Here is a 22532-nt window from a genome sequence, read left to right as displayed (position 1 = left end):
GGGGGGGGGGGGGGGGGGGGGCAGGACCATTGGCACATTTTGATGTGCGGAGGGCGGCAGAGCAGCCTTATATGGCAAGCGGTAAGGTTGTAAAACCGTCACTACAAAACCCCAACTGTTAGCTTACTGACAGCTTGGCCAAATCGCTCAACCCATCGCGAATGCGTGTTCCGTCTCGAGGCGCGATTGGTCTACTGGGGGCTCTGGGGTTTGATCGACACGGTATATCCACAGATATTACATATATTAACGAAGCAGACATTCATACATATACATGGAGATCCGAGGAATCGTGCTTTGTAGACCTCTCACAACAGCGAACTAGAGTTTGTGAGGGTTCAGGTCTAGCACTGGACCTAGAGGAGGGTCAATCCTTGCCATGTGCCGAGGTAACAAATGAACCAGACAGCGAAATCGCCTTAGGTAGAGCGACAGCAGCACCATCGAATCAACCGTGAAGAGTTTGTTGAAGAGATACACAGCAGAGTCGTCGCGTGTTGAAGACAAGTCACAGGCTGAAACACCCTCAAATCGCGAGCAGACAAGAAAAGTAATTCCTCTTGAACATAAACCGAAACCATCCAAATCACACCCCAGAATCCATTCCCTTCTCGCATTCATCATCACAATCTAAAGCATCCCACTACCACTTACTCCACCGTCAACCCCTCGACCCCGACCAACTCCGCCTCGCGATTCAACGCCTCAATCTCCGCCTTCGCAAACGGAATCCCCTCCGCCAACCTCCTCTCGCGCATCTCCAACTCAATCTCCCCAGGATAATAAATCCTGTCCACGCCCTGCATCTTCTCCCCACCAACCACGCGCTGATACAAATGATCCATGCGCGCCTTGAACTCCTCCAACCCCACAAACAAATCCGGCTTGACAGCGACAATAAAATGCCCCACATCCGCCTCACGGGTCGGATCATACGGACCGGTCACATCCCCGGCGAAGGCGCTCCCCGAAAACACCCCGGAGAAGACATCCATCATGATGGCGAGCGCGGAGCCCTTGGGCCCGCCCATGGGCAGCATGACGCCGTCCAGCGCCCTGGCCGGATCGGTGGTGCGGTTGCCGTCGGCATCGAGCGCCCAGTCCTCGGGGATGGACTCGCCGCGGCGGAGCGCCTTGTAGATCTTGCCGCGCGCCGCGACACTCGGGGCCATATCGAGAATAAAAGGGGGCGCGGCGCCGGCGGGCGCGCCGCACGCGATCGGCGACACGCCGAGGAGTTTCTCGCGGCTGCCCCAGGCCGGCAGGGCGGGCGAGGAGTTGGTGAAGACCAGGCTCATCAGGCCGGCGTCGACGGCCTGCTGCACCAGCCACGCCGACATGCCGAAGTGGTTGCTGTGCTTGACGGAGACGAGCCCCACCCCGAATTCCTGGGCCATGGCGATCGCCCGCGTCATGGCCAGGTGCGCGGCCACGAACCCGAAGGCGTTGTGGCCGTCGACCTGCGCGGCGACGGGCGTTGTCTGGGTGAGGGTGGGCACCGCGCCCGGGTCGAGCACCCCCTGTCGGATCCGCGCCATGTAGCTCGGGATCCGGTTGCTGCCGTGCGTGTCGACCCCGCGCAGGTCGGCGGCGATCAGGCAGTCGGCGATGGTGGTCGCGTCGGCGGCGGAGACGCCGTTGGCTGTGAGGATGCGGTGGACGCAGGCGGCGAGGGTGGTGTGGGGGATTTTGTGGAGGTCTGTCATTTTGGGGGGGTTGGGTTTGTTGTGGTCTGTCGAGTAGAGTAGGTGTATGTGTTCAACTGGGGTTGAGTACAAGTACAGTACTTGGATCGATACTTATTTCAATGCTGCGAGTGAAATGGTCCGAGTAAAAACGGCGGATCGTCCCCGCGCGGGCGGATCCCGTCACGGGTCCGAGCTCGGATGGCTTCCGCTGGGCTATGAGGCTTCTGATTGGCTATGGGTACGGTATCGGCACTGCCCTCTGGTACCTGGTCAGGTATAATGTTACTCACTGGGCTAGGCTACCTTACAGCCTGGGGTATTCCAGCCCTGCGCTTCATGGGCAATGTTAAATCTATTCGTGTCTAGATATTACTCTCTCAAATCCCGAAGCTATCTACAGCACAGCTCTGACCCTTTCCCCCCCCATCTCCTGCATCATCGACACAATCCTCTCCAACTCCGGCGCCGACCTCGGCACATCATGTCCACAGGAATGCACCAGCGACCTCGTCACCCCGCTCTCACACAGCTGGATCGCCCAGGATGACGCGTCCCGCAGCCCCTTCGGCTCGTTCCGGCCCCAGACATGCAGCGTCGGGATCTGGACCCTCGCCGCCACGACGGGAGGGTACAGCAGCAGCGGCGTCTCCTGGACGGGCTTATCCAGGAAGAAGCCGCGCGGCTCGCGGGTGATCGGATGCACGCAGTCCAGCAGGCGACTGATGGCCGTCGTGACCGTGCGCAGCCGGTCCGGCAACGTGTCCAGCTGCGCGTAGTCGCACGAGCGGACCTTGCTCCACTCCTCCGGCCGCAGCCCGGGGTACAGTTCCTCGACAAAGGCGCGGTCGGCGGAGCAGGCGAAGATGCACGAGAAGAAGACGGTGAAGCGGAAGGGGTACTCCGCGGGGGCGGCGCCGACGGCCGCGAAGCCCTCCAGCAGGTACGACAGGGCCACGGCGGCCCCGTGGCTGAAGCCCAGGACCCCGTCGAACGGGCCCTGCGTGCGGATCGTGTGGTCGAGCAGCGTGTAGGTGGCCCGGGTCTGGTCGGGGGACATGCTCCGGGCGTAGCAGTTGAACGGGCCGGGGAACTTCTTTGCCAGGCCTGCATTCACGGTTAGTCGAGAGAATCAAAGCGGCAGCAGGAGTGACTTGCCCACGGCGGGATGGCACTCGGTCGGTCCGCGCAGGAAGACAAACTCCCAGTCCGGGGGCGCGTGTTGGCGCAACCCCGCCAGTTGCTGGTTCATGCTGGCCGGGTTGGTGCCGTATCCGTGGAGGCAGAGGATCCTCATCGTGGCGGTGGTTTTTTTCCGGCTCTCCTTGCGGTCACCTTGAGCTTCCTGGGGCGAAAGCCTCGGAATCCTTTATAAGTTCTGCGTGGCGAGACTTCAGCCCCGGTCGGCATGAGTTGCCATCTCAGCCTCTGCTGCAGCATCGGCTAAAATGGCCACCCAACCGTGGGCAAATGAAGCGATACGAGCGGGCTCAGCTGCCAGTGGTACTGGCCTTATACTTCTTCAGGTATACTCCGTGGAGGGTGGGACTATCGATTCGTCGCGTTGCTTGTCAGATTTCCATGGACTCGTGTGCGACCCGCTTTTCTGCAGGCGATAAGCTCGTCAGCGTCAGCATCGTGTCAGACTATTGTTTGCGGGTGGCTGTGGATTGCAGAGCATGACAAAAGCAGGCCAGGGGAGAATATGGCTGATGCGGTGTGATAACAGGTGCATATATTAGTCGGATTGTCAGGCTGGTTGTTGTGTTGTGATGGGATCAGCCGCACGGGGCCCAGTTGGCGGATCAAGTCTCCTCCCACCAAGCTTTCCGACCCCGACAGCGGCCCGGGGTGGGGGGGTTCCCGCTGGGTATGAGGGGTTTTCCGCCCGGGCAAATGAGTTCGTTGAACTTGTGGGCTGTTGATATAGTAAGATAAGGGGACATATCTCGCTTCCAGAAGAAGATACTCTTTCACTGGATACATGAAGCATTCAGATTGCATGCAAAGTACTCTCCCAGACCAGCTAGATCATATCTCAACATCACATAATCCAAACAAACACTTCTATCTACCGCGCAAAAGATCCATCTACGCATATCAACGCCCGCTTATGCTTCATCGTGGTCAATCCGACCGCGAACCCTACATCCAATCCTCGACCCCTCAACAAAGCTTCAGGATCGTCACACTAAGTGGCCAAAGGAAGAGCGTCCCCTTCCCAGGACCTCTTCCATCAGCCCCGACAAGCAGAAAAGATCCAATACGCCCCAACCCAACCCCATCCAAACCCGATTAAAATCCACACCTCATACAATCCAACAACCCCAGCCCAAGCAACCACTGCACCTACCCATAATCAACCCCAAACATACCCCCAACAAGCCCCAGAACACTCCCACTCCACCCCCAAGCACCCAGATAACTACCTAGTACCCCAGCTGAGCCTAGTCTAGAGCACCCAGCCCATCCATCGCAACCCAACCCTCAATCCCTCATCACGAAATACCCCAACACAACCTCCCTCACCGCAGGATCCGTATCCGTATCCGTATACCCTCCACATCCCGTCCACACACTCGAATTGACCCCGCTGCTGCTACAGCTACTACCCACAGAATGGTGTATGGTATGGTTCATAGGGCTGAGATACTCACCAGGGATGGTCCACTCCACACCCGCCCTGACAGCACACAGCGGCGCTGTGCACGCGCCAGGAAGACGGCCAGACAATATCAAGCACGCTATTCTACTCCGTAAACCCGGCGACACGGACAAGATATCCCCTCGTCGGACCATGATTGCATCTACACTGCTTATTCCAATGAATGGCGACGGTGGATGCAGTGGCCAGCGCGGGACATGGTATCTTGCACCATGCAGGGCGGTTAGCGGGTGGGGTTCAGGGGGTTGGTGTGGGTGGGCGCATTATCTTCGACTGGATGTCTCCAGAGTTGTTTGGTGGAGGCCCTAGGGTATGGTTTGAAGCTCAGTGGATGGTTCTCCGTACCTGTGGTGGTGATTGCTGTCGGAGGGGGTGGGAGGAGGGGTTGAGTGGATATTTTTATGCATGTCTTGTGCATGGTATTATGTCACTGTGCATGTGGAGAGTGTGGATGGAGTATGTGGAGGGATGTGGGGAGGAGAGGGGGAGGTGAATGTGGATGTGGGTGTGGAGGGATGAGGCGAGGGGTCTTGTGATGGGTCTTGGTGTTTGCGCTTGAGGGTGAGTTGGTCAGGCGAGTATAGTGTTAATGTTCGTTCATGAGGGTTCAGTGAATACTGTATAAAACTGTTCATGGAGACGGGTATATTTTCTTGTTCTACATGTGTCAATAGTGCTGTGGACACGTAGACTGAAGCTGCTGAGGGGTATGAACTGGGCATTTGATGAATTCGGGTGAAAGGAGAAGCACTTGTCTTGCGACGAGCTTCACCTGACCAGATCTTATCGCATTTGTCCCAGATTGAAGTCTATGCTACACCGTCGCCCTATCTTGCAACTCGCCTCACGAGCGATCCCCGAGTCTAGCTGTAAGACAAGCCATCCGCCGCGAATTATAGTCCCCTAGGAGTATAACCCGGTATACGAATAACTAAATGCTGACAACCATTAGGGACCCTCCAAAGCTAATCACGGCCAGTCAGCCTTACAGCGAGCATAGTGGGTCTTCCAACTACGTACAATCCCATCGCTGCTGGCCCAGAATGTACATATACATCTACAGTGGTGATCCATTTCTTCCAACCTACACAAACATCTAATAATGTAAATGCAATCAATTCTAGGTATCAAACTCTATCCAAATGCAATGCCCGCTCAAATAGCCCATCAGCCCAAGCTGCTGCGCGGCCCGTTTACTTGCCGAAGACCTTGAAGCGGTCCTCCAGCGGCGCGAAGGCCTTCTCGCCGGCCGGGGCGGTCGGAGTACCGAAGACCAGCTGGGCATCGAGCTTCCAGGAGGCGGGGAGGTTCCACTGCTTGGCGACCTGCTCGTCGATCAGGGGGCTGTAGTGCTGGAGGTTGGCGCCGAAGCCCTCGGACTCGAGGGCGGTCCAGACTGGATGGCTGTTAGCGAGGCCCTTGAAGGAAAATGAAGCAGGAGAACATACTCAGGTACTGGGCCATGGCGTTGGACTCGAGCGCCCAGGGGTTGAAGTTGTCGGCGTAGATGGCGAACTTCTCCTTGATGGGGGCCAGGGAGTCGTAGTCGACGAAGAACAGGACCTGCCGGGGTTAGGAAGCTGCACACAGCTAGTAAGATCCTAGGGGAGGCGTACAGTGCCGTAGCCGTTGCGGAAGGCGTTCAGCTTGGGCTTGGTCTGGTTCTCAAAGGTCTCCTTGGGGACCTGGCCGGCGGCGACCAGCCCCTCGAGGGCGCTGATGGCGATGTCCCACAGCTTCTGGTGCTCCTCCTTCAGCAGCAGCACAATGCGGCCGGTCTGGGTGTTGAAGGAGCTGGGGACGTGGAGGACGGCTTGCTGGACGAGCTGCTCGATGGCCTCGTCGGCGATGGGGCTCTCGGCCTTGAGGGTGTAGATGGAGCGGCGGGCCTTGGCCGCCTCCAGGATGGCGGTAGTGGCGGGGTTCTTGAACTCAGCGGCGGTCATTGTGGCGGTTGATCGGGTTTAAAAAGAAAAAAAAAATTGAATGGTATCAAGAGCGCTGTGAGTGATTGATGATTGTGTTGAGAGGAAAATGAATGGAGCAGCGACGACTCTTCCACAACTATATAGGCGATCAACCGGGCGACCGCCACCACATCCTCTAGTTTTCTGCCGTAATTCCAGCCGAGAATTGTGTGCCTGTCCGGAATGCCCCCCCTGATCCCACGGATTATGCACCCCAGCCCCACCTTATTCAATGCTTATCAAATCGCGGAATCATCCCATGCTGGAACTGGGTTTTTCCTTGGTCATCGCTGACTGACAACCCCTCCACACTCAGGCAGGATCCCGCAGGTGGAACCTTCCAGACATCCGATCTCCCCACATGGAAGTGCAGACAGAACTGAAAGGAGGTGAATTGGCGCATAGGCATCGATAGAATCGTTATTTGTAGATTTGTAGATTATCCAATGGTGGCCAGCCTACCAGGCTCGGTTAGACTTGGAGAAAAACTTAAAGGCCGATGGCTGCTGCCTGAGGCAGAGGTGGATGTCCGTAGCAGGTCCGACGGATGCACTGAATTAACGGAGGCCTCGGACTCAGGAAACATCCGAGTCCGTCGCACTAACTGCTCTGCTGATTCCGCCATCTCCTACCCTCAATGTCCGGATCGACCCCTTGACAATTTGTCAGCTTCACCGGCTTCTCACATAATCAGCATAATCATTGAGGATCTGATAACAAAATCCTTCAGTCGATGGCCGCCACAAGGGATGGAGGCGCAGATGCATTCACCTCATTGGACTCAAGAGCCGACGGGGTGGGGTGCCGGACAAAACAATTATAGCAACAATGATCAAGGTGCTGCGACAGGTATAGACACGGGGCGTACTCGAATGACGCGATGGCCAAGAGACACGATGCGCGAGACCCAAGAAGAAGAAAAGAACCCAAAACAAATTGTCTATATAGAGCACTAAGAAACACCACCAGCAACCACACTCAGCGGGTACTCGATCCATCCCTGCAACTCCACCGGCAACAACGCCCTCACTCCCCCAACAACATGCTCATCCCACCCCCTCATCAGCCAACACGACTGCATATACCGGAGTATGATGCTCCAATGCGCATACACCACCAGCGCATACGGATCTCTCGCCTCTAACAACGCAATCATCTCCTCTCGCGCCCGATAGATCCACCCCATAGCCAGATGCATCAGATGGATTCCGTCCTTGCCGGCGCTGCGGAATGCGTATGCTTCTCGGAGAATGGACATCAAATCCTCGATCGAGGCTGTATAGACCTCGCAGACGGCGACATCACTCACCTGCGACGTGATCCAGGACCGCAGGGCCTGGATCTGCGACAGATGCCGGTCCAGTTCCGTCTGCAGTGCCGGACTGACCTCCTTGATACTGTCGTCGGGGACCGGGGTCAACACCCCCGTGAAGATGCGTTCGTGGTTGGTGGTCAGAATGGATCGCACCCCGCGGAGCAACACCAGCCACTCGGACTGACCGCTCTGACTAAACACAAGGTATTCGCCGATGCGGGGCCCCCGGCCAAAGTAGGCCAGGCAGATCAACGCCGCCGACATGTAGATCAGCTGGCAATTCTCCGAGTTCAGCAGCGCCAGCACCGCGGTTACCGACCGCACCCCAAAGGTGAAGTGGTCGTCCGCCTGGGCGAGGTACTCGGCCCGTGAGTCGGGGTTCTCGGCCGCCAGATGAAGCGCCGACAGCGAGAGAATGAGATGCAGGATGGAGGGAAAGGAGATCCCCCAGCGTGGCACGTGGTTGGACCAGACACCATGCGTGTCCCCTTTCTCGTCCGCCAGCGTCTTGTAAGTAGTGGTCATGTAGTGGTGATACAGTTTGAGATCCGCGAACGAGATCCCGCCGGGCGGCTGGCTGGCGGCGAGGTCACATTGGGTTCCGGTCGACACCGGCCCCGACCCTCGAGCCTCCGAGCCGGATCTGGATGCTGTAGATGATTCTGTCTGGGTCGCATGTTGGTACCTCGATCGCCGAAAGCGATACTGCCGCGTGGTGGTGCTTGAGGCGGACGGAGCGGCAGCCGGGAGGATGAAGTCGCAGTCGATGGAGTGGCGCACACAGGGACCGCACGCGGGCTTTTTCTCATCACACTGCGAGTACTTAGCCCTTGCGCGCACCAGCAGCCTTTCAGGGATGAAGCAAGCGAACAAGTGCATCGCAGCAATGCCCATCTTGTAGACCAATTCTCGTGGACACACCAGGAGGCGACAGCGTAGAGCAGGAGAGACAACGCACCTTCACTCGTCTTCGCTTGCAATTCTGACATCCCAAGCGAGATTTATTGTGCGATCGCCGAGAGCGTACTCGTGTTGAACCTGACTCGTCCATGGCGAGGCATGCATGCAGTGGCGGGAGGAGCCCTGTACGTGAATCGTATTCGTTTCCTTTTCACCGAGTTGGGGGAAGAAGGCTCTGAGTTATCGCCTCAGGCACCAAGGTGTGAATCCCATCACGTGTGCGCATCCCTTGGGTCGGTTAACTTTCGCTTTGCAGACTGCTGGTGGCACACATGGTTGCCTAGCCCATGGTTTCACATCCATGACACCATGCATGCCAGCATGAGGTGAAACAGGAGGACCATCGCTGTTGACATCTCACCCTAAGCATCCCCTGCACTCCCTGCAAAGCACCAAAGCACCAGTGCAGTTCTCACAGAATCGAGTTCCGGGATCCGATCCGATCCCGGCGCCATGCTCGACTAATCCAACCAATGACATTACTGCCCGCAGGGATATCATCACGACATGAAAGCACCATTGCAGTAATCGAGGGGTCGACTGCCATATATCCATGCATTGCCTTCTCCATTGCAGCACCGCGTCGTCTCTTCGAAGTTCCAGACTCAGACTCATCGTCCCCGGCTGCAACCATGGGCAACAACATCTCCTACACCACGAGCGAAACCCATCTCCCCATCCCCAACACCGAACTGACAATCAAGGGCCTGCAAAATGGCACGCAGTTCCGGCGTTTCACCGGTATCCCCTACGCCAAACCACCAGTGGGACCTCTGCGCTGGCGTAAACCCCAGCCCTTGTCCCTGTCGCAATTAGCCCAAGAATCATCAACCTTCGACGCCACCATCTTTGGCCCCGTCTGTCCACAAGCCAACTACTCCAAGTCGGTCAGCGAGCACGTTCCAATCCACACCTACAGCGAAGATTGCCTTCGCCTGAACATCTGGACGCCCGTGCCCGACCCCGCAACCCCGAACAAGAAGCACCCGGTGATGATCTGGTTCCACGGCGGGTGGTTCCAGGTCGGGGACCCCAGCCAGGAATTCGGCATGGATCCGACCGAGCTCATCTCCACAGGAGGTCTAAACTGCGTCTTCGTCGCGGTGGGGTACCGTCTCAACATCTTCGGCTTCCTGGCCGGGGACGCCCTGCGCCAGGAATCCGGCGGCCGGGAGGTCGGAAACTACGGTCTCTGGGACCAACGGCTGGCGATTGAGTGGGTGCACAACAACATCAAGCACTTCGGGGGCGATCCGGAGAACCTCATCCTGTCCGGGCGGAGCGCCGGGGCGTACGCGGTGCAGGCGCAGGTGTTGTTCGACTTCCGCGCGGGGACCGACGTGATCGACGCCCGGTCGCGGGATCGCTTTCGGCGGCTGGTCATGTACTCCAACGCCATCCCGACCCAGCCCAAGACCCCCGAGGACTGCCAGGCGCAGTTCGATGAGGTGTGCACGTACTTCGGCATCGGGGCGGAGGTCTCCGGCGAGGAGAAGCTGGCGCGCCTGCGCGGGATCGAGGCCACGGCGCTGTGCGACGCCATCATGACCCTCGAGCATCACACCTTCCGAGCGGTCACGGACGGCGTCTTCATCCAACCGGGGATCTTCGGGTACTTCCGGGACGGCTCGTTCGCGGCCGAGTTCAAGAGACGGGGTCTGCGCCTGTTCATCGGCGAGGTGCGCGACGAGAACACCCTCTACGCGGTGACGAACAGCCCCGAGCCCAATCGGGAGTCGTTCCGGCAGCAGGTGGAGAATTATTATGCGCCGGCCACGACGGAGAGGTTGCTGCGGTATTATGAGCTGCCTCCGACGGAGCAGAGGGAAGAGTGGCAGGCGGTGTTCGGGAATCTCATTGCCGATGGCCAGGTGCGGGCGCCGTCACGGTTCCTGGTCAAGAATTTGCTGGACCACGGCGTGGGTGTCGACGACGTCTGGCGCTATCTGATTGCCTACCGGCTGTCGTTCATCACGGAGAAGGTCGCCCCGGCGTCGTTCGGAGTCAGCCATGCGATGGACAGGCCGATCTGGAAGTAAGTCTTTCCCTCACTCGTGCAGTCACGTCTTGTTGACCGAGTTAGCTACTCGATAATGCACGGCCCGACCCCGGAGGAGAAAGTGTTGCTGGATACTTGGATCCGGGACCTGGCTGCTTTCGTGAACAACGAGGCGGGTTACTCCTATGGCACACACGTCGCGGATGAGTATAAGGTGATGACTGCAGAGGGTAAGATCGAAATCCAGAAAGATGTCAGGTGGGAGCCACTGCTCAAACTGATGGATGTTTTCTCTGGGTTGGAGGGGGCTGCCTAGGTAGTTTGCCGCGGGGTGGTGGCTTCAGTCTCATCTCCGCAGGGAAATAGCCGCTGACCGCCCGGAGCTCTAGGCAATCGGCGACTGCCCAGCATCAGCAAAAAGCTCGCTTTAGGAGCATGATTAGTGCCAGGATCTCAATGAGCTTTGGTTCTGGTCAAGTCAGATAGTCAGCAAGGCAGTATTCCTATTCCTATTGTAGCCGTGCTATTCGTCCGCACGGCGGAAGTGCAATTCAGAGGTGGAATTAACTACAATAGACTGAGAGTAGTTGTAGCAAGCCATTCGACGCTAGAGTAGAGTATGAGTTCTAAATTCGGCAAATGTTCCCAGATGCCATTCTATAGTCTATCAGTCTATCTATATACAGATGTATATCTAGGAGAATCATGACGCGCGATGAGGATTTAGGCGCATCATCGAACAGACAGATCCAACTCTGAACTATTTTCTCTCATCGGCGAGGACAAAGTGGAAGACACCAGGCGCCTCGCTCTTGCCACTTCCTTTGTCGGACACATAGATGCACTTTCTGAAAGTCGTCATGAGAGAGTACAAGAAGCTCTCCTGCTTCTCCTCGTGGTAGTTGGCGCCGAGCATGGGCTGGATGGCCTTGGTAGCCTTCTCCGCGTGGTAGAAGGGAATGCGGCTGAACAGGTGGTGAACAACGTGATAGTCAATGATCTCGTGGAAGAAGTGGCGGCCGATGAAGCCAATGCTGCGGTCGATGGTGGCCAGAGCGCCCTTGGTGTAGGTCCAGGTCTCGGCACTGTAGTGAGGAACGGCAGGGTGGGTGTGCTGGAGGTACGTGATGGCAACTAGTACTGTCAGTGTGCTGGATTGATCGGACACATTATAAGGTGTACTCACTCAACCAGTGGTGAACCCAGAGGTACGGGATCACGTATAGGAGAACAACGTTCCAGCCTCCGATCTGGGTAGAGGCATAGTACAGAACAGATCCCATGATGAGCAGACCCAAGTCAGACAGCGCAATACTGACCCACTGAGCGCGAGTGAAGATAGGGCCGAAGGGGTTGAAGTGGCTGGAGATGCCCTTCAGAGGACGGTTCTCAGGCAAACTCTTCGGGCCAGCGGTGACGTTGAGGAACAGGTACAGCTGCCAGCCCATGAGCTGGTGACCGATGAGCTGGACGAAAGAGACGATCGGGGTCTCCTCAGTCAAGTGCTTCAACTGCTCGATGCGCACGTTCTTCTTCTTGGCCAACTGCGAGTCGGTCCAGGGCACGAAGACGGTATCCTTCTCCATGTGACCGGTATAGCGGTGGTGGCGAGCATGGGTGATCTTCCAGGAGAAGTAAGGCACCATCAAGAAAGAGTGAAGAGCCCAGCCGACGAAGTCGTTCAGCTTCTGGTGGCGGGAGAAAGCACCATGGCCGCACTCATGGGCCAAGATCCACAGTCCCGTGCCAACACAGCCCTGGAAGAAGCCATAGACAGCCCAGGCAATTATTCGCAGCTCCAATGTAGGGAGGAGGTAGATGTGGAAGGCAGCGTAGGTCAGGATAGCGCAGTAGAGGATGTCACGGGCAACGTAGAGGAGGGAGGTGACGGCCGAGGAGTCGAAGCATTCCTTGGGAATGGCATCTTTGAGGTCTTTCAGATTGGGAACGGTGTCATCTTCGACTTCCTGCGAACAGTGTCAATGGTTTTCTTTTTCTTTTCGGAAGCATACACTTTGGTCAAACATACCACCACCGTCACAATAGGCTCCTTCTTGCGCAATTCGGTCAAAGTCATCTTTGCAGACTATGAATCAATCCCACCAAATTTCACCCAGAGGGAATTGAATTGTGCGAAAGAAAAGCCGTGTGCAGCTTTCCGAATTTTTGTAGGAAACCCATAATGAATAGGGTCAGTGATCAGCGGCCACTGAGGAGACCCAATTAGGCGCATCGTGTTCCTGGCTTCTTCTGGAAGGCCTCTCGCCACACCTATGAGAAAGCTCCGGTGGAACCACGGAACAGTGTCAGATTCTGTATCCACGCTAACTGTCAATATCTGGGCGCCCCCTGAGTGGCTGCATTCCTTTCTGAGACTGAGCCATCGCAGAAACGGCGTGTCGTGGTTTGCTCCGCCGGTCTAATTCGAGGCCCTCCCACGGATTTTGCCCGTGCACACTGTGGAGGTCGGATTCCCAACAGTTTCAAAGGGGAATCGGATCTGGAGAAAACTTAGATTTGGGGACGACTCTGCGAGAAAACAGGGATATTTTCCTTGTTCAAGCCGGGGTTATCGATAAGCTCTGGAAATTCCATGCAAAAGGGGAACTCAATTAACCCCTCCAGGCTGTCCCCTGAATGTGATAGATTTGCGGGCTACTTATAGATAGACCAGAAGCAAGGGATGCAAGCCTGCAATGGAAGGCCATCCATCCTCCTCCACCGCCCTCGCATGCCCCCAATCCCTTTTCAGTTTAGCCTCGCGTTTTCTGCCTTAAGGTTTTTTTGGTAGTTTTTAGTTTCAACGTTTTTTCTTCCTCAACAATTTTTAGCGAGTCGCCAATTTTCGACTCGTATCTTTCTTATTTTTTCTTCTCGGCCGTCTGCATGCCGTCTGCATCTCGTCTTAGGGCTTGTCGAGACACGGGACAATTCAATCTTCGCCTATTGGCCAGCACTATTGTATTGGTCTTGCCCTTGCGGCATAAACTCGGGATTTGCATGACTTCTGACGAAGTACGGACTACACCGCCGGAGGAGCTTTCAGTTGACACTCCGAGCATGTCCATTGAATGCTGGCCATATAGTCCCACTTGCATGGCCTTCTTATGCTGTCAAATCCAAGAACCTCGACAGCAATTGAAGCTCCCCTTCGTAGTTCAGCTCCCCAAGATCTTTGCCGCTAAGAACTGCGCCCAGCTGCTGCTTTGTGACAAACATTGTAAAACCAGCAGCCTCTGGTTTCGCTGGTTCGGTAGTGACCCGGCTGGTCAACACGCCGTTGCTCACAATCAACCTCCACCAGCTCCCCGTGTTTTTCACGTGAAAATCCATGATAAAGGACTCCGTCGCAGCCCGAGGCCCGTGGAGTCGGACGGAGAGTAGACTGAGCCACTGCTCCACCGACTGATGGGGGTTTAGCTCCCGAGCCGCCAGCCCCGGACTGTGGCGCTGGGAATCGCCTCCTCCCTGGCGGAGGTCCAGCGCCCCGGTGAGGTAGAAGTTCCTCCACGTCGAGTTCTCCGCGCTGTAACCGAGGCGCTCGAACACGGAAGCCAAAGCCAATCGGGCCTGTTCCTGTGTCGGATCCAGCGCGACCGCATGTCCCAAGAGCGTAGCGGCGAAACGAAGATCTCCCTCCCGCGCGTACGTCTCAGCTTTCTGAACCACCGCCTCGATGCCGCCCATGCAGTCGACATAACGTCTTGCATTTTCCACGGGCGGATGCTCCCAGAGATGGGCCGGGTTGCCGTCGAACCACCCCATGTAACGCTGATAGATACCTTTGACATTGTGGCTGACGGACCCGTAAAATCCTTGCGCGTGCCAGGCCCGCTGCAGCGCGGGTGGGAGAGCCAGGGTCTCGGCGATCTCGACCCCCGTCAGACCCGTATTCATCATCCGGACAGTCTGATCATGGAGATATCCATACAAATCTCGTTGCTCCGCGATCAGTTGCTGGATCTCCTCCCGACCCCAGGTCGGCCAGTTGTGACCCGCGCACAACACGTCGGATTGCTCCCCGAACAAGACAAGCGACTCGTCCAGGTACCGCGCCCATGCCTTCGCATCCCGGACCAGCGCCCCCCTCAGGGTGATGATGTTATGCAAGGAATGCGTGGCGCACTCCGCGATGTACAGCGCCCGACGATCCGGGAAGAAGAAGTTCATCTCCGCCGGCGCCTCCGTCTCCGGGACGAGCTGGAAGCGGATGCGCACCCCATCGACGACCCTCTCCTCCCCGGTTGCGGTGATGTGCTGGTTCGGCGGGATCAGCGAGGGCGTTCCCGTTGACACCGCCATCCCAATGCCGCAGCCAATCTGTCCCTCGGCGCTCTTGGGCAGCCGCGTCCCGTACATGAAGGTCGCCCGCCGACGCATCGCCGCTCCCACATAGATGTTCTCGCTCGTCGCTTCCTCCATGAACCCCTCGGGCGCGAGGATAGGCAACGTCCTCGCCTCATCTGGCGACGGGACGACCCCGCGAGCGCCGCCGAAATGGTCGATGTGCGAGTGTGAGTAGATCACCCCGGTCACCGGTCGGTCCCCGCGGTGGCTCCGATAACAAGTCAACGCGGCGTGGGCGCATTCCACCGAGGTCAGAGGATCGATGACGATCACGCCCTTGTGGCCCTCGACGATGGTCATATTCGCCAAATCGAACCCGCGAACTTGGTAGATCCCTTGCGTCACTTCGAAGAGTCCCTGCACGGAGGCCAGTTGACCCTGGCGCCAGAGCTTCGGACTGGCCGTCTCCGGGCATTCGGAGTCGCGTAGGAAGGCGTACGCCTCATTGTTGTAGACAATCCGCCCGTCCGAGCTGCGGATGATGCACGGCTCGAGACCGGCAACGCAGCCTCGGGTGGCATTCTCGAAGTCGGTTCGATCGGCGAAGTCGGGCTGGATTGGTGGAGAGGACATGGTGTTCACGTTTGGTCGTCGCAAGACTCAGTAGTGCGTCGGAGATTTATAGAAAACCGCAACATTGCTGCGAAGATTCCTTGTTGTGCGCAACCGCGGCAGTAATTGACGTTGGTCGCGATGGCGATGTGATGATCCGGGACTGCGGTCCTATCCCGACTATACGGGCACCTGGCATGTTGCGGCCGAACCCCGATCGGGAATCGGCGTTAAGTTGCAGTGCAGTGCCCAGTGCTGGTCACCTGACCGCGAACAAATAGTATTTCCGGCCATGGTCAAAGTAGTACTTGCCAGTGATATCCTGGATCCATGGTGAGCGAGCTACCTTAGAACAAGGCAATCTAGAGGATATCTCCAGAATGGCGCAGCTTGTCTGTCTTGACTCTTCGGGTTCGAAGTGAATCTCTGGAGGAATGAGCGTATGGGGGGTGTTGGAATGATGGCGCATTATCGTGGCTGGCATGAAAGACTCCCCATAGTCAGTGACAAGTATGTGAGCCTCAGCCAGAGACACACATTCGCTTGCTTTCCCCAGCCAGATGGGCACGACAGCATTTGCGGGGACCCCGTCGGGATGTGGACGCGCCTCCTCTAAACAGATGACTGGCTCGTGATGGGGTTGTCCATATTTTTCGTAAAGTTGCTCTCGTGAGAGCGGATCCATGTTTCTGGGAAGAAGACCCAAGATATTGCCAGGATGAAGGTCTGATAATATATTGATTAGCCTACTAACTCTGTCAGATGGAGAGGGGAACTATATTTGTGGACTGACCAGCGTGGACAATATCTCGCGAATGAAGATATGCTACTGCTAAGACCAGCTGGGCAGCGAAAGCTCTGGCCACCAGTAATTGTAACAGTCGAATTGATGAAGTATTTTTGGTCTCGGCTAGGCTCATCATTCCAACGGGTGTGATAGAATATTGGTGTTTATTGTTAGATTCGGGGATTATAAATTTATCTAATATCGGTGGGATGCTGGCGCTGCCAGGATGAGACTTGGTCTTCGACTCTGTACTATTCAGTTGACGGAGAATATCTTTTTCTTGCGACTTGGCCGGATTACTATCTGCGATGGTGATTCTGATGGCGATATATTTTTCAGTTTTCTTATCTCTGGCTATTTATATGGTCGAGTATGCGCTAAAGCCAAGCTTATGCACGATGTAGTATCGGGAATTCAACCACTCTTTTATCTTAATCGAAGGAGTTTGACGTGGCGGTTGCTTTGCTGGAAAAGGCGCCGCGCTGTGGCTCGACTTCCTATTCTAGCACGATACATGCGGGATTGACGTGATGATTATCTGCTGAAAGGAAATTCTCATGCCTTGACTTTTATGGTCTAGACCAATGAAAGATGATTCCTATGCCTACGGACTGTATCTGCACTGAACTATTCGTGAGGCAATATGATCTGAACCTGTATCATATGCTTCTAGATCCAAACACTAATCCTTTGAGCGAACTGTGTCTTGAGCAAGGTAAGACTGATACCAACAGCACAAAGTACCGCGTCAATTGATGGAGAAAATTGTAGGCGAAGAGTAGTAGGGTGAGATACTACAAGCAGATTGACTCCGAAGGAAAAAGGATGAAGGGGTTCTTCTGAACTACTGGGTGCTCTAGTAATCCTCTTGGAGGTGGTCGAAATAGAACCGGCCACGTTGAAAACTCCACTGTTCCAACAATGCTACACATATATCAGCCGCATATCATAGTCAAAGACTACCGGGAACTGCTTTTACTTCATAACCGGCAAATCCATGCCTTCAAATTATTCTCCAATTACATCATAGTCTCACTAACATAAACAACCGTCTGCAAGCGCAACCTCCGAACGAAGATCCATCCCTACAGTAGCCCTCAACGACTCTCACAAAACAACAGCAGCAGCAAGCGCAACAGCCGCAACGCCCGCCACCACCATCGCCTCCCCGGTGATCAAAGGCCCGGCACCCTGGCTCTTCGACGAGGTCACCGCGTTGGTCGACGTGGCGTGCCCCGTCCCGTTCGCCGAGCCAGTACCCGTACCACCAGCAGTCCCAGTAGTCATTCCACCCCCCGAAGTATGGTTCTTGGCACTCGAGCCCGAAGGCCCCGCCGCGTGGGGAACCGTCACGGTGGCCGTGGGGACCGACGAGCTGAACAGCGTGAAGACCTCGTCGGTGGTCGCCGTAGCCGTAGCCGTAGCCGTAGCCGTCACGGCGCCACCAGCGGTAGCGATGATGGTCACCGGGAAGCGCGTGAGGTTCTGGGTGACGAGGGCGTAGCCGGCGGCTTGGTCGATCGCACTCCACGTTTCGTGGTATGCGTGCATCGGGGACCCCTGGATGTGGGTGGTCTGGGTGCAGGTGACCAGGGGCGAGTTGTCGAAGGCGCAGATGATGGATTCGTAGCCGATGCTTTTGGTCGGCGGGTTAGACAGAGTGTGTGAAGATAGGTAGACAGTCAGCCAGCCAGGCAAGACTCACAAATCGTCCCTCGTGGCGGTGCTGAAGACCTGGGTCGTGGATGGCTCGGCTATGACGGTCACGCCGGCGGCCAGGCTGCATCCCGATGTCACCGGGGTCGTTTGCTGGGGGGTCACGCAGGTAACGAAGTAGGTGGTTTCGTCCGCGTTCTGGGATAAGGGGAGTTAGCATATCGGTGGATAGGTGGGCACGGGAAACAAAGGGACTCACTTCGCCCACGACGGACGCGACGAGGCCTTCGGTCTGCGGTTCCATGATTCCAATGAACATATCGGTCACGGTCGCCTGGGCGGCAACGAGCCCAGCCAGGAGCAGGACGAGAAGGGTCTTGAGGATCATGAGCGTTGTGAGAAGGTCAGTTGGACTATGTGGAAGATGCGAAGAACGAAGAGGGATGAATTGGTCAGATGGGGTGTGCGAGAAGGATAGATATGAGCAGAGGATGGTGACGAGAGGAGGTTTGGACAGGAGGCGGAGGGAGGCTGGAGGAGTGAATGTGTTACTCAGACCGGCAGTGTCATACCTCCAGGCTAGTCGGTGTACCTGCTTGACTTAGCAGAGGAGCAAATATCACCGACCACAACTGGAGTATGCTGAATATTGCTCAACATACTGGATACAACAAACGTTTGAGAACCGTCTAAGCGTGTAGCCTTACGATTACTAGCTTCATAATCACTTGAGCATGTATAACCCCTTCTAAGTACTCCCTTCATCGGCAAAGGTCTTCAAAATGGGCAGTCTTGTTAGCCGGGGCACCCGTGTACAGCTGCCGTCCGTTCTTCTTGAAACCAGTAATAACAGCCTGTCCTTCACTGCTTCGAATCCACTGGGCAAACCTGTCCGCCATCTTGGCGTTTGCGGCCCCCTTGTCAACGAGATGTGGGCAGGGTTGAGCAAAGGGTCACCGGAACTGTCGGTCCCCGCCTTATAGATGGCCGTCTGGCTCTGCAGATCCTCTGAGATTGTGAGATAGGTGCCGCGATCCGTAACAGTGTACTCCTCCAGAAGGATGGCGGCGGTCAGCGCCTGAACATAATAAGCGATGTACTGATGGTACCACGTGGAGTATGTCGTCGCCCATGGAACCTAGTAGCCGGGAGATGAGCATCGGTGCGACCACAGCGGGACTGAAGCAACGTACCTGTCCAATGCCAATCCAGAGGTCGGATTCCTTGATGTTGGTGGTGGACTTGTCATACCGTGAGAGGAACCTGGTACGAACAGGGGCGCTGTCGTTCTCGGCCGCGGTGTAGAGGCTGGAGAACATGGTCAAGATGTCGTCGGTCTTGTTCAGTCGAACTGGGTTGAAGTGAGGGCCAACCAGCAGAGAGTAGTCGCGCCAGGCGTACCAGGAAGGGCCCTCGGCCACGCGCTGTCGGATGGCAAGCGACTGGACGGCGGGATTGTGGGCAATGCCCATGTCCACAGTGTCGTCCTTCAGGTGATATATGGACTGTTGTGTGACTCTTGTACCAGGCGACCTTGAATGGTGCAGAACCGTTTTCCACGCTCGCCTTGATGAAAGTATCTGCCAGGGCTGTGGCAAGATGATGGGTTAGTCAACTAGGAATTGCAATGGGCGACTTCGTAGCATCTACTAACCCTCAATAAGTCCACTCTGCCCAGCACCACCATTCCCAATGCGAAGCTTCACATCGGTACCAGAATTGTAGCCTCCTTGTACAATGCAGTCGGCTCGACGGCGACTGCCGAAGTAGCCAGTGCTCCGAGTAGCGTACTATGGTAGATCTTTCTGAGAATCTGGATGCAGAAAAGTAAGTATAATGGCCGGTGCTTGATTCCTGCTTCCACTTGTCATTGGAGCAACACCACGGAGAAGCGAATCGGAAAGACCCGCTGAAGATGATTGAAGGATCGAATGAAAATTAGAAGTGCATGCGATGATCAAGAGAGAAGGATGGCATCCGGCTGCACGCTAAGCCCTTTTCGAGTCCTTCTTCTCTTGCCAGCCTCAATCCTCGGGCAAGTCATTGCCTGAATGTCATTACAGCTCGAAGGTGTCCTTTCTCTGCTTTACTATCGCAAGCAACTCAGTCACTGAACCCACAATCTATTTTGCCACTCTATCATTCGTCATTAAGCATTACTCTATCAATCATCTCCAGATCTAAGCTTCATAACATCATAGCATCATGTCCCTCCATCCACTAAACCACCTCCACAGGAGTAGCAGGCCTAGTCGCCATCATTTCCTCCTTGCGCCTCCTCTCATCCTCCATCAACCGCTGACAGAACGGACTCTTCCTCCGAATCCACTCCCCCTTATATATGAACATCACCGGAATGGGGATACACGCCAGACTCGCGAATCCCAGGATCGACGTCGCCCACCCCACGCTCAATGCAGAGTACATGGGGTCGGCCGCCAGCGGGAACACTGCACCGAGGATACTTCTGGTGATGAGCGAGGCAGACAGCGCGCTCGCGGAGTAGATCTTGTACGCGTCGGTGACATACGTCAGGAGCGAGATGAAGAGGATCTGATAGCCGACGCCGAAGAACAACCCGGAAAGCACCGGGACCAGCCAGTAGACGTGGCGGTCGGCCGTCCAAGCAAGCCAGAAAAGACTGATGGTGAGACAGGGGCCACCGATCAGGCAGATCGGCAGGCGCTGGTACTCCGGGATCGTCGTCCACTTCTTGCCCTGGGCTTTGGCTTTTTCGTAATAGATGTCGTAGTAAAGAGAGATGAGGCCGGATGAGGCCGCGCCGATGCCAACTGTATTTTTTATTAGCACCGTAAGCATAGGTGGGGACTTGCGAATCATACTGGGTAGAAAGCAGAGCGAAGTCTGCTGCACATTAAAGCCATAGGTCCCTGTATCGCCTCGTCATTATACCACTTATCGAAAGGAAAAAGATACTTCGAAGTGCTTTACCTTCAAAAATGATCGGGTAGGCTGCAAAGCAAAAGAAAATGAGAGCATAGGCGAATGAAATATAAAGAGCACTGAACAGGATAATAGGCTCGAAGATGATCATAGTGATAGGTCTGGTGAAGATCTCAAGAAGGCTGGAATTCACTTCCACCTTTTTCAATTCCAGCTGGGAGATGTAGCTGTCTGTCTTGAAGGTGCTGTTCAACTCCTTCACTTTCTTTTGGAGAATGACACGCGCAAAAGTCTCTGCTCAACAGCCTGTCAGTATGCACAAAGTCTGTCACAAGACATATCACTGGAAACGCACCCGGAAGAAATAGCGCCCCGATCCAGCAACTTCCAGCCAGTATCAAGTCGATGCGAAAGGTCCAGCGCCAACCATATTGTGCGCTGCACCCCGACATGATTGGTCCCACAATCGGCCCGAAGCTTGCAGCCTGTTTCTCTCGGTTACTTTATGTCCAATTAAACCCAGCAAGTGGTGCCCGATCAACATACAGACATATAAAAGGTCATCACACGGCCACGGTTCCGAGGGTTCGAGAACATGTCCGCATAAACACCACCAACAACGGTCTGCGGTGCAGCACCCATCGCACCACATATGAACCGGAAGATCAATAGCGATGACCAATTCGGAGCGAAAGCACAGGCAAGTGTCGCTAGAACAAAGACTGTAAAGCTTCCAAGTAGGACGGACTTTCGTCCAATGGTTTCACTCAGCGGACTGAATCCCAGGGGACCGACGACATATCCGATGAGAAAAACTCCCGTTGGCAGCACCTTTTGCGACCCGCCATCCACGCCAAAATCTTCCATGATATACGGGACCACATTGCTAGGCAAGGAAGACGATATTCCTGAATTCAGAACAAGGAACAACGCCGCGAGGACTGTATATATTTTTTTGGCCTGTTGGTTTGAAGCTATCGGTCAGCTCATGGAAGATGACACTGCGGGCACTGCACCCAAGACACATACATGGCTCCAGTTGGTCGGATGTGCTATCGAGTTGTGATCGAAATCTACCACGATTTGGTCGTCCATCAATTGGGTCAACTGATATCCCTCGGTAAGCTTTGCACTCGGACCTTCTGAAAAGCCGGATAGAATTCGACCATTGTTCCTAATATGCTTTTCATCTGCTAGTTATGTCGCATGAGAAGTGAACTCTGCAAGGGTGCGCTTCGAGCTCCTACCTGCAGCAACAAGTCTGGGTTCAGAACCCTCGACTACTGAATCTGAAGCCATGGTCTCTCGTGATAACAAGAGCAGTCGACTTCAAGAACGAACAATGCAAGTGAATCCGATTTGATTTGTGTATACCGTCATTCTTCGCCATTGCGGACAACGAACGTTATATAGGTTTGTCACCTGTGGGACCCTACAGAGATGAGGTATCAGTGAGTCACGATAACAACGTAACTATGCAAGCATTGAGGCATTTTGATGGAACTCTAGGCTTGGAGTATGTCTTGAATGCCCAATGGGAGACCTTGTTTACTCGGACCTTGTCAATCGCCAGATCGGGCCCGGTCCGGCCCCGGTGCAGCGGGATGCCCACACAACGGCCCCGACCTGGAGCCGGTTCACAGGTTTGATGTTGGCAACACAGTCTAGAACTTCGTGAGTCCAGAATTTTAAGAG

General features: G+C 55.5%; 10 protein-coding genes across 10 annotated transcripts; 1 reads left to right on the top strand and 9 right to left on the bottom strand.

Moving 5' to 3' along the window:
* Positions 1–289: 289 nt before the first annotated feature.
* BO66DRAFT_391838 (Ldh family oxidoreductase) lies at positions 290–1798 on the bottom strand. Its single transcript, XM_025647359.1, has one exon. The coding sequence runs from the start codon at positions 1704–1706 to the stop codon at positions 651–653; it is 1056 nt and encodes a 351-aa protein (XP_025504144.1). The 5' UTR covers positions 1707–1798; the 3' UTR covers positions 290–650.
* Positions 1799–2082: 284 nt separating this feature from the next.
* BO66DRAFT_322718 (uncharacterized protein) lies at positions 2083–2982 on the bottom strand (the record flags this gene model as incomplete). Its single annotated transcript, XM_025643775.1, has 2 exons — positions 2083–2781; positions 2848–2982. The coding sequence occupies 2 exons, from the start codon at positions 2980–2982 to the stop codon at positions 2083–2085; spliced, it is 834 nt and encodes a 277-aa protein (XP_025504143.1).
* Positions 2983–5470: 2488 nt separating this feature from the next.
* On the bottom strand, positions 5471–6395 carry BO66DRAFT_391837 (nitroreductase family protein). The gene is made up of 3 exons (XM_025647358.1): positions 5967–6395; positions 5799–5913; positions 5471–5746 (listed from the first exon to the last, which is right to left on the bottom strand). The coding sequence occupies exons 1-3, from the start codon at positions 6294–6296 to the stop codon at positions 5544–5546; spliced, it is 648 nt and encodes a 215-aa protein (XP_025504142.1). The 5' UTR covers positions 6297–6395; the 3' UTR covers positions 5471–5543.
* A 710-nt stretch (positions 6396–7105) lies between these two features.
* On the bottom strand, positions 7106–8874 carry BO66DRAFT_86078 (Zn(II)2Cys6 transcription factor). Its single transcript, XM_025653664.1, has 2 exons — positions 8591–8874; positions 7106–8445 (listed from the first exon to the last, which is right to left on the bottom strand). The coding sequence occupies exons 1-2, from the start codon at positions 8681–8683 to the stop codon at positions 7270–7272; spliced, it is 1269 nt and encodes a 422-aa protein (XP_025504141.1). The 5' UTR covers positions 8684–8874; the 3' UTR covers positions 7106–7269.
* Positions 8875–8928: 54 nt separating this feature from the next.
* BO66DRAFT_391834 (alpha/beta-hydrolase) lies at positions 8929–11036 on the top strand. Its single transcript, XM_025647357.1, has 2 exons — positions 8929–10627; positions 10676–11036. Exons 1-2 carry the CDS (start codon positions 9066–9068, stop codon positions 10905–10907), a joined length of 1794 nt encoding a protein of 597 aa, XP_025504140.1. The 5' UTR covers positions 8929–9065; the 3' UTR covers positions 10908–11036.
* A 315-nt stretch (positions 11037–11351) lies between these two features.
* Positions 11352–12549, bottom strand: BO66DRAFT_322435 (oleate delta-12 desaturase; the record flags this gene model as incomplete). Its single annotated transcript, XM_025643759.1, has 2 exons — positions 11352–11725; positions 11778–12549. Coding segments are annotated over 2 exons (1146 nt in total), but the record flags the coding sequence as incomplete, so codon positions are not given.
* Positions 12550–13454: 905 nt separating this feature from the next.
* Positions 13455–15620, bottom strand: BO66DRAFT_349513 (alkyl/aryl-sulfatase). Its single transcript, XM_025644683.1, has one exon. The coding sequence runs from the start codon at positions 15509–15511 to the stop codon at positions 13697–13699; it is 1815 nt and encodes a 604-aa protein (XP_025504138.1). The 5' UTR covers positions 15512–15620; the 3' UTR covers positions 13455–13696.
* A 141-nt stretch (positions 15621–15761) lies between these two features.
* On the bottom strand, positions 15762–16701 carry BO66DRAFT_451167 (uncharacterized protein; the record flags this gene model as incomplete). The annotated part of the gene is made up of 2 exons (XM_025651853.1): positions 16284–16701; positions 15762–16216 (listed from the first exon to the last, which is right to left on the bottom strand). Coding segments are annotated over exons 1-2 (585 nt in total), but the record flags the coding sequence as incomplete, so codon positions are not given.
* A 1941-nt stretch (positions 16702–18642) lies between these two features.
* Positions 18643–19804, bottom strand: BO66DRAFT_451160 (uncharacterized protein; the record flags this gene model as incomplete). The annotated part of the gene is made up of 6 exons (XM_025651852.1): positions 18643–18821; positions 18860–19071; positions 19127–19375; positions 19440–19522; positions 19588–19691; positions 19725–19804. 6 exons carry the CDS (start codon positions 19802–19804, stop codon positions 18695–18697), a joined length of 855 nt encoding a protein of 284 aa, XP_025504136.1. The 3' UTR covers positions 18643–18694.
* A 349-nt stretch (positions 19805–20153) lies between these two features.
* Positions 20154–21956, bottom strand: BO66DRAFT_322495 (MFS transporter; the record flags this gene model as incomplete). Its single annotated transcript, XM_025643764.1, has 6 exons — positions 20154–20725; positions 20777–20824; positions 20886–21134; positions 21193–21322; positions 21384–21797; positions 21867–21956. Coding segments are annotated over 6 exons (1503 nt in total), but the record flags the coding sequence as incomplete, so codon positions are not given.
* Positions 21957–22532: the final 576 nt, after the last annotated feature.

Source organism: Aspergillus aculeatinus, assembly GCF_003184765.1.
Source record: "Aspergillus aculeatinus CBS 121060 unplaced genomic scaffold BO66scaffold_23, whole genome shotgun sequence".
NCBI classification, from domain to species: domain Eukaryota; kingdom Fungi; phylum Ascomycota; class Eurotiomycetes; order Eurotiales; family Aspergillaceae; genus Aspergillus; species Aspergillus aculeatinus.
The sequence above is the reverse complement of the archived record's forward strand: the minus strand, read 5'-3'. Positions and strand labels throughout refer to the sequence as shown.

Bases quoted from the DNA above. Each gene is read 5' to 3' on its own strand.
- BO66DRAFT_391838 (XM_025647359.1), bottom strand. From the start codon at position 1,706: ATGACAGACCTCCACAAAATCCCCCACACCACCCTCGCCGCCTGCGTC.
- BO66DRAFT_391837 (XM_025647358.1), bottom strand. From the start codon at position 6,296: ATGACCGCCGCTGAGTTCAAGAACCCCGCCACTACCGCCATCCTGGAG. The intron at 5,914-5,966 runs GTACGCCTCCCC...TAACCCCGGCAG, and splicing joins TCCGCAACGGCTACGGCACT to GTCCTGTTCTTCGTCGACTA. The intron at 5,747-5,798 runs GTATGTTCTCCT...ACAGCCATCCAG, and splicing joins CGCCATGGCCCAGTACCTGA to TCTGGACCGCCCTCGAGTCC.
- BO66DRAFT_86078 (XM_025653664.1), bottom strand. From the start codon at position 8,683: ATGGACGAGTCAGGTTCAACACGAGTACGCTCTCGGCGATCGCACAAT. The intron at 8,446-8,590 runs GTGCGTTGTCTC...AAGTACTCGCAG, and splicing joins GCAAGCGAAGACGAGTGAAG to TGTGATGAGAAAAAGCCCGC.
- BO66DRAFT_391834 (XM_025647357.1), top strand. From the start codon at position 9,066: ATGACATTACTGCCCGCAGGGATATCATCACGACATGAAAGCACCATT. The intron at 10,628-10,675 runs GTAAGTCTTTCC...TGACCGAGTTAG, and splicing joins ATGGACAGGCCGATCTGGAA to CTACTCGATAATGCACGGCC.
- BO66DRAFT_349513 (XM_025644683.1), bottom strand. From the start codon at position 15,511: ATGTCCTCTCCACCAATCCAGCCCGACTTCGCCGATCGAACCGACTTC.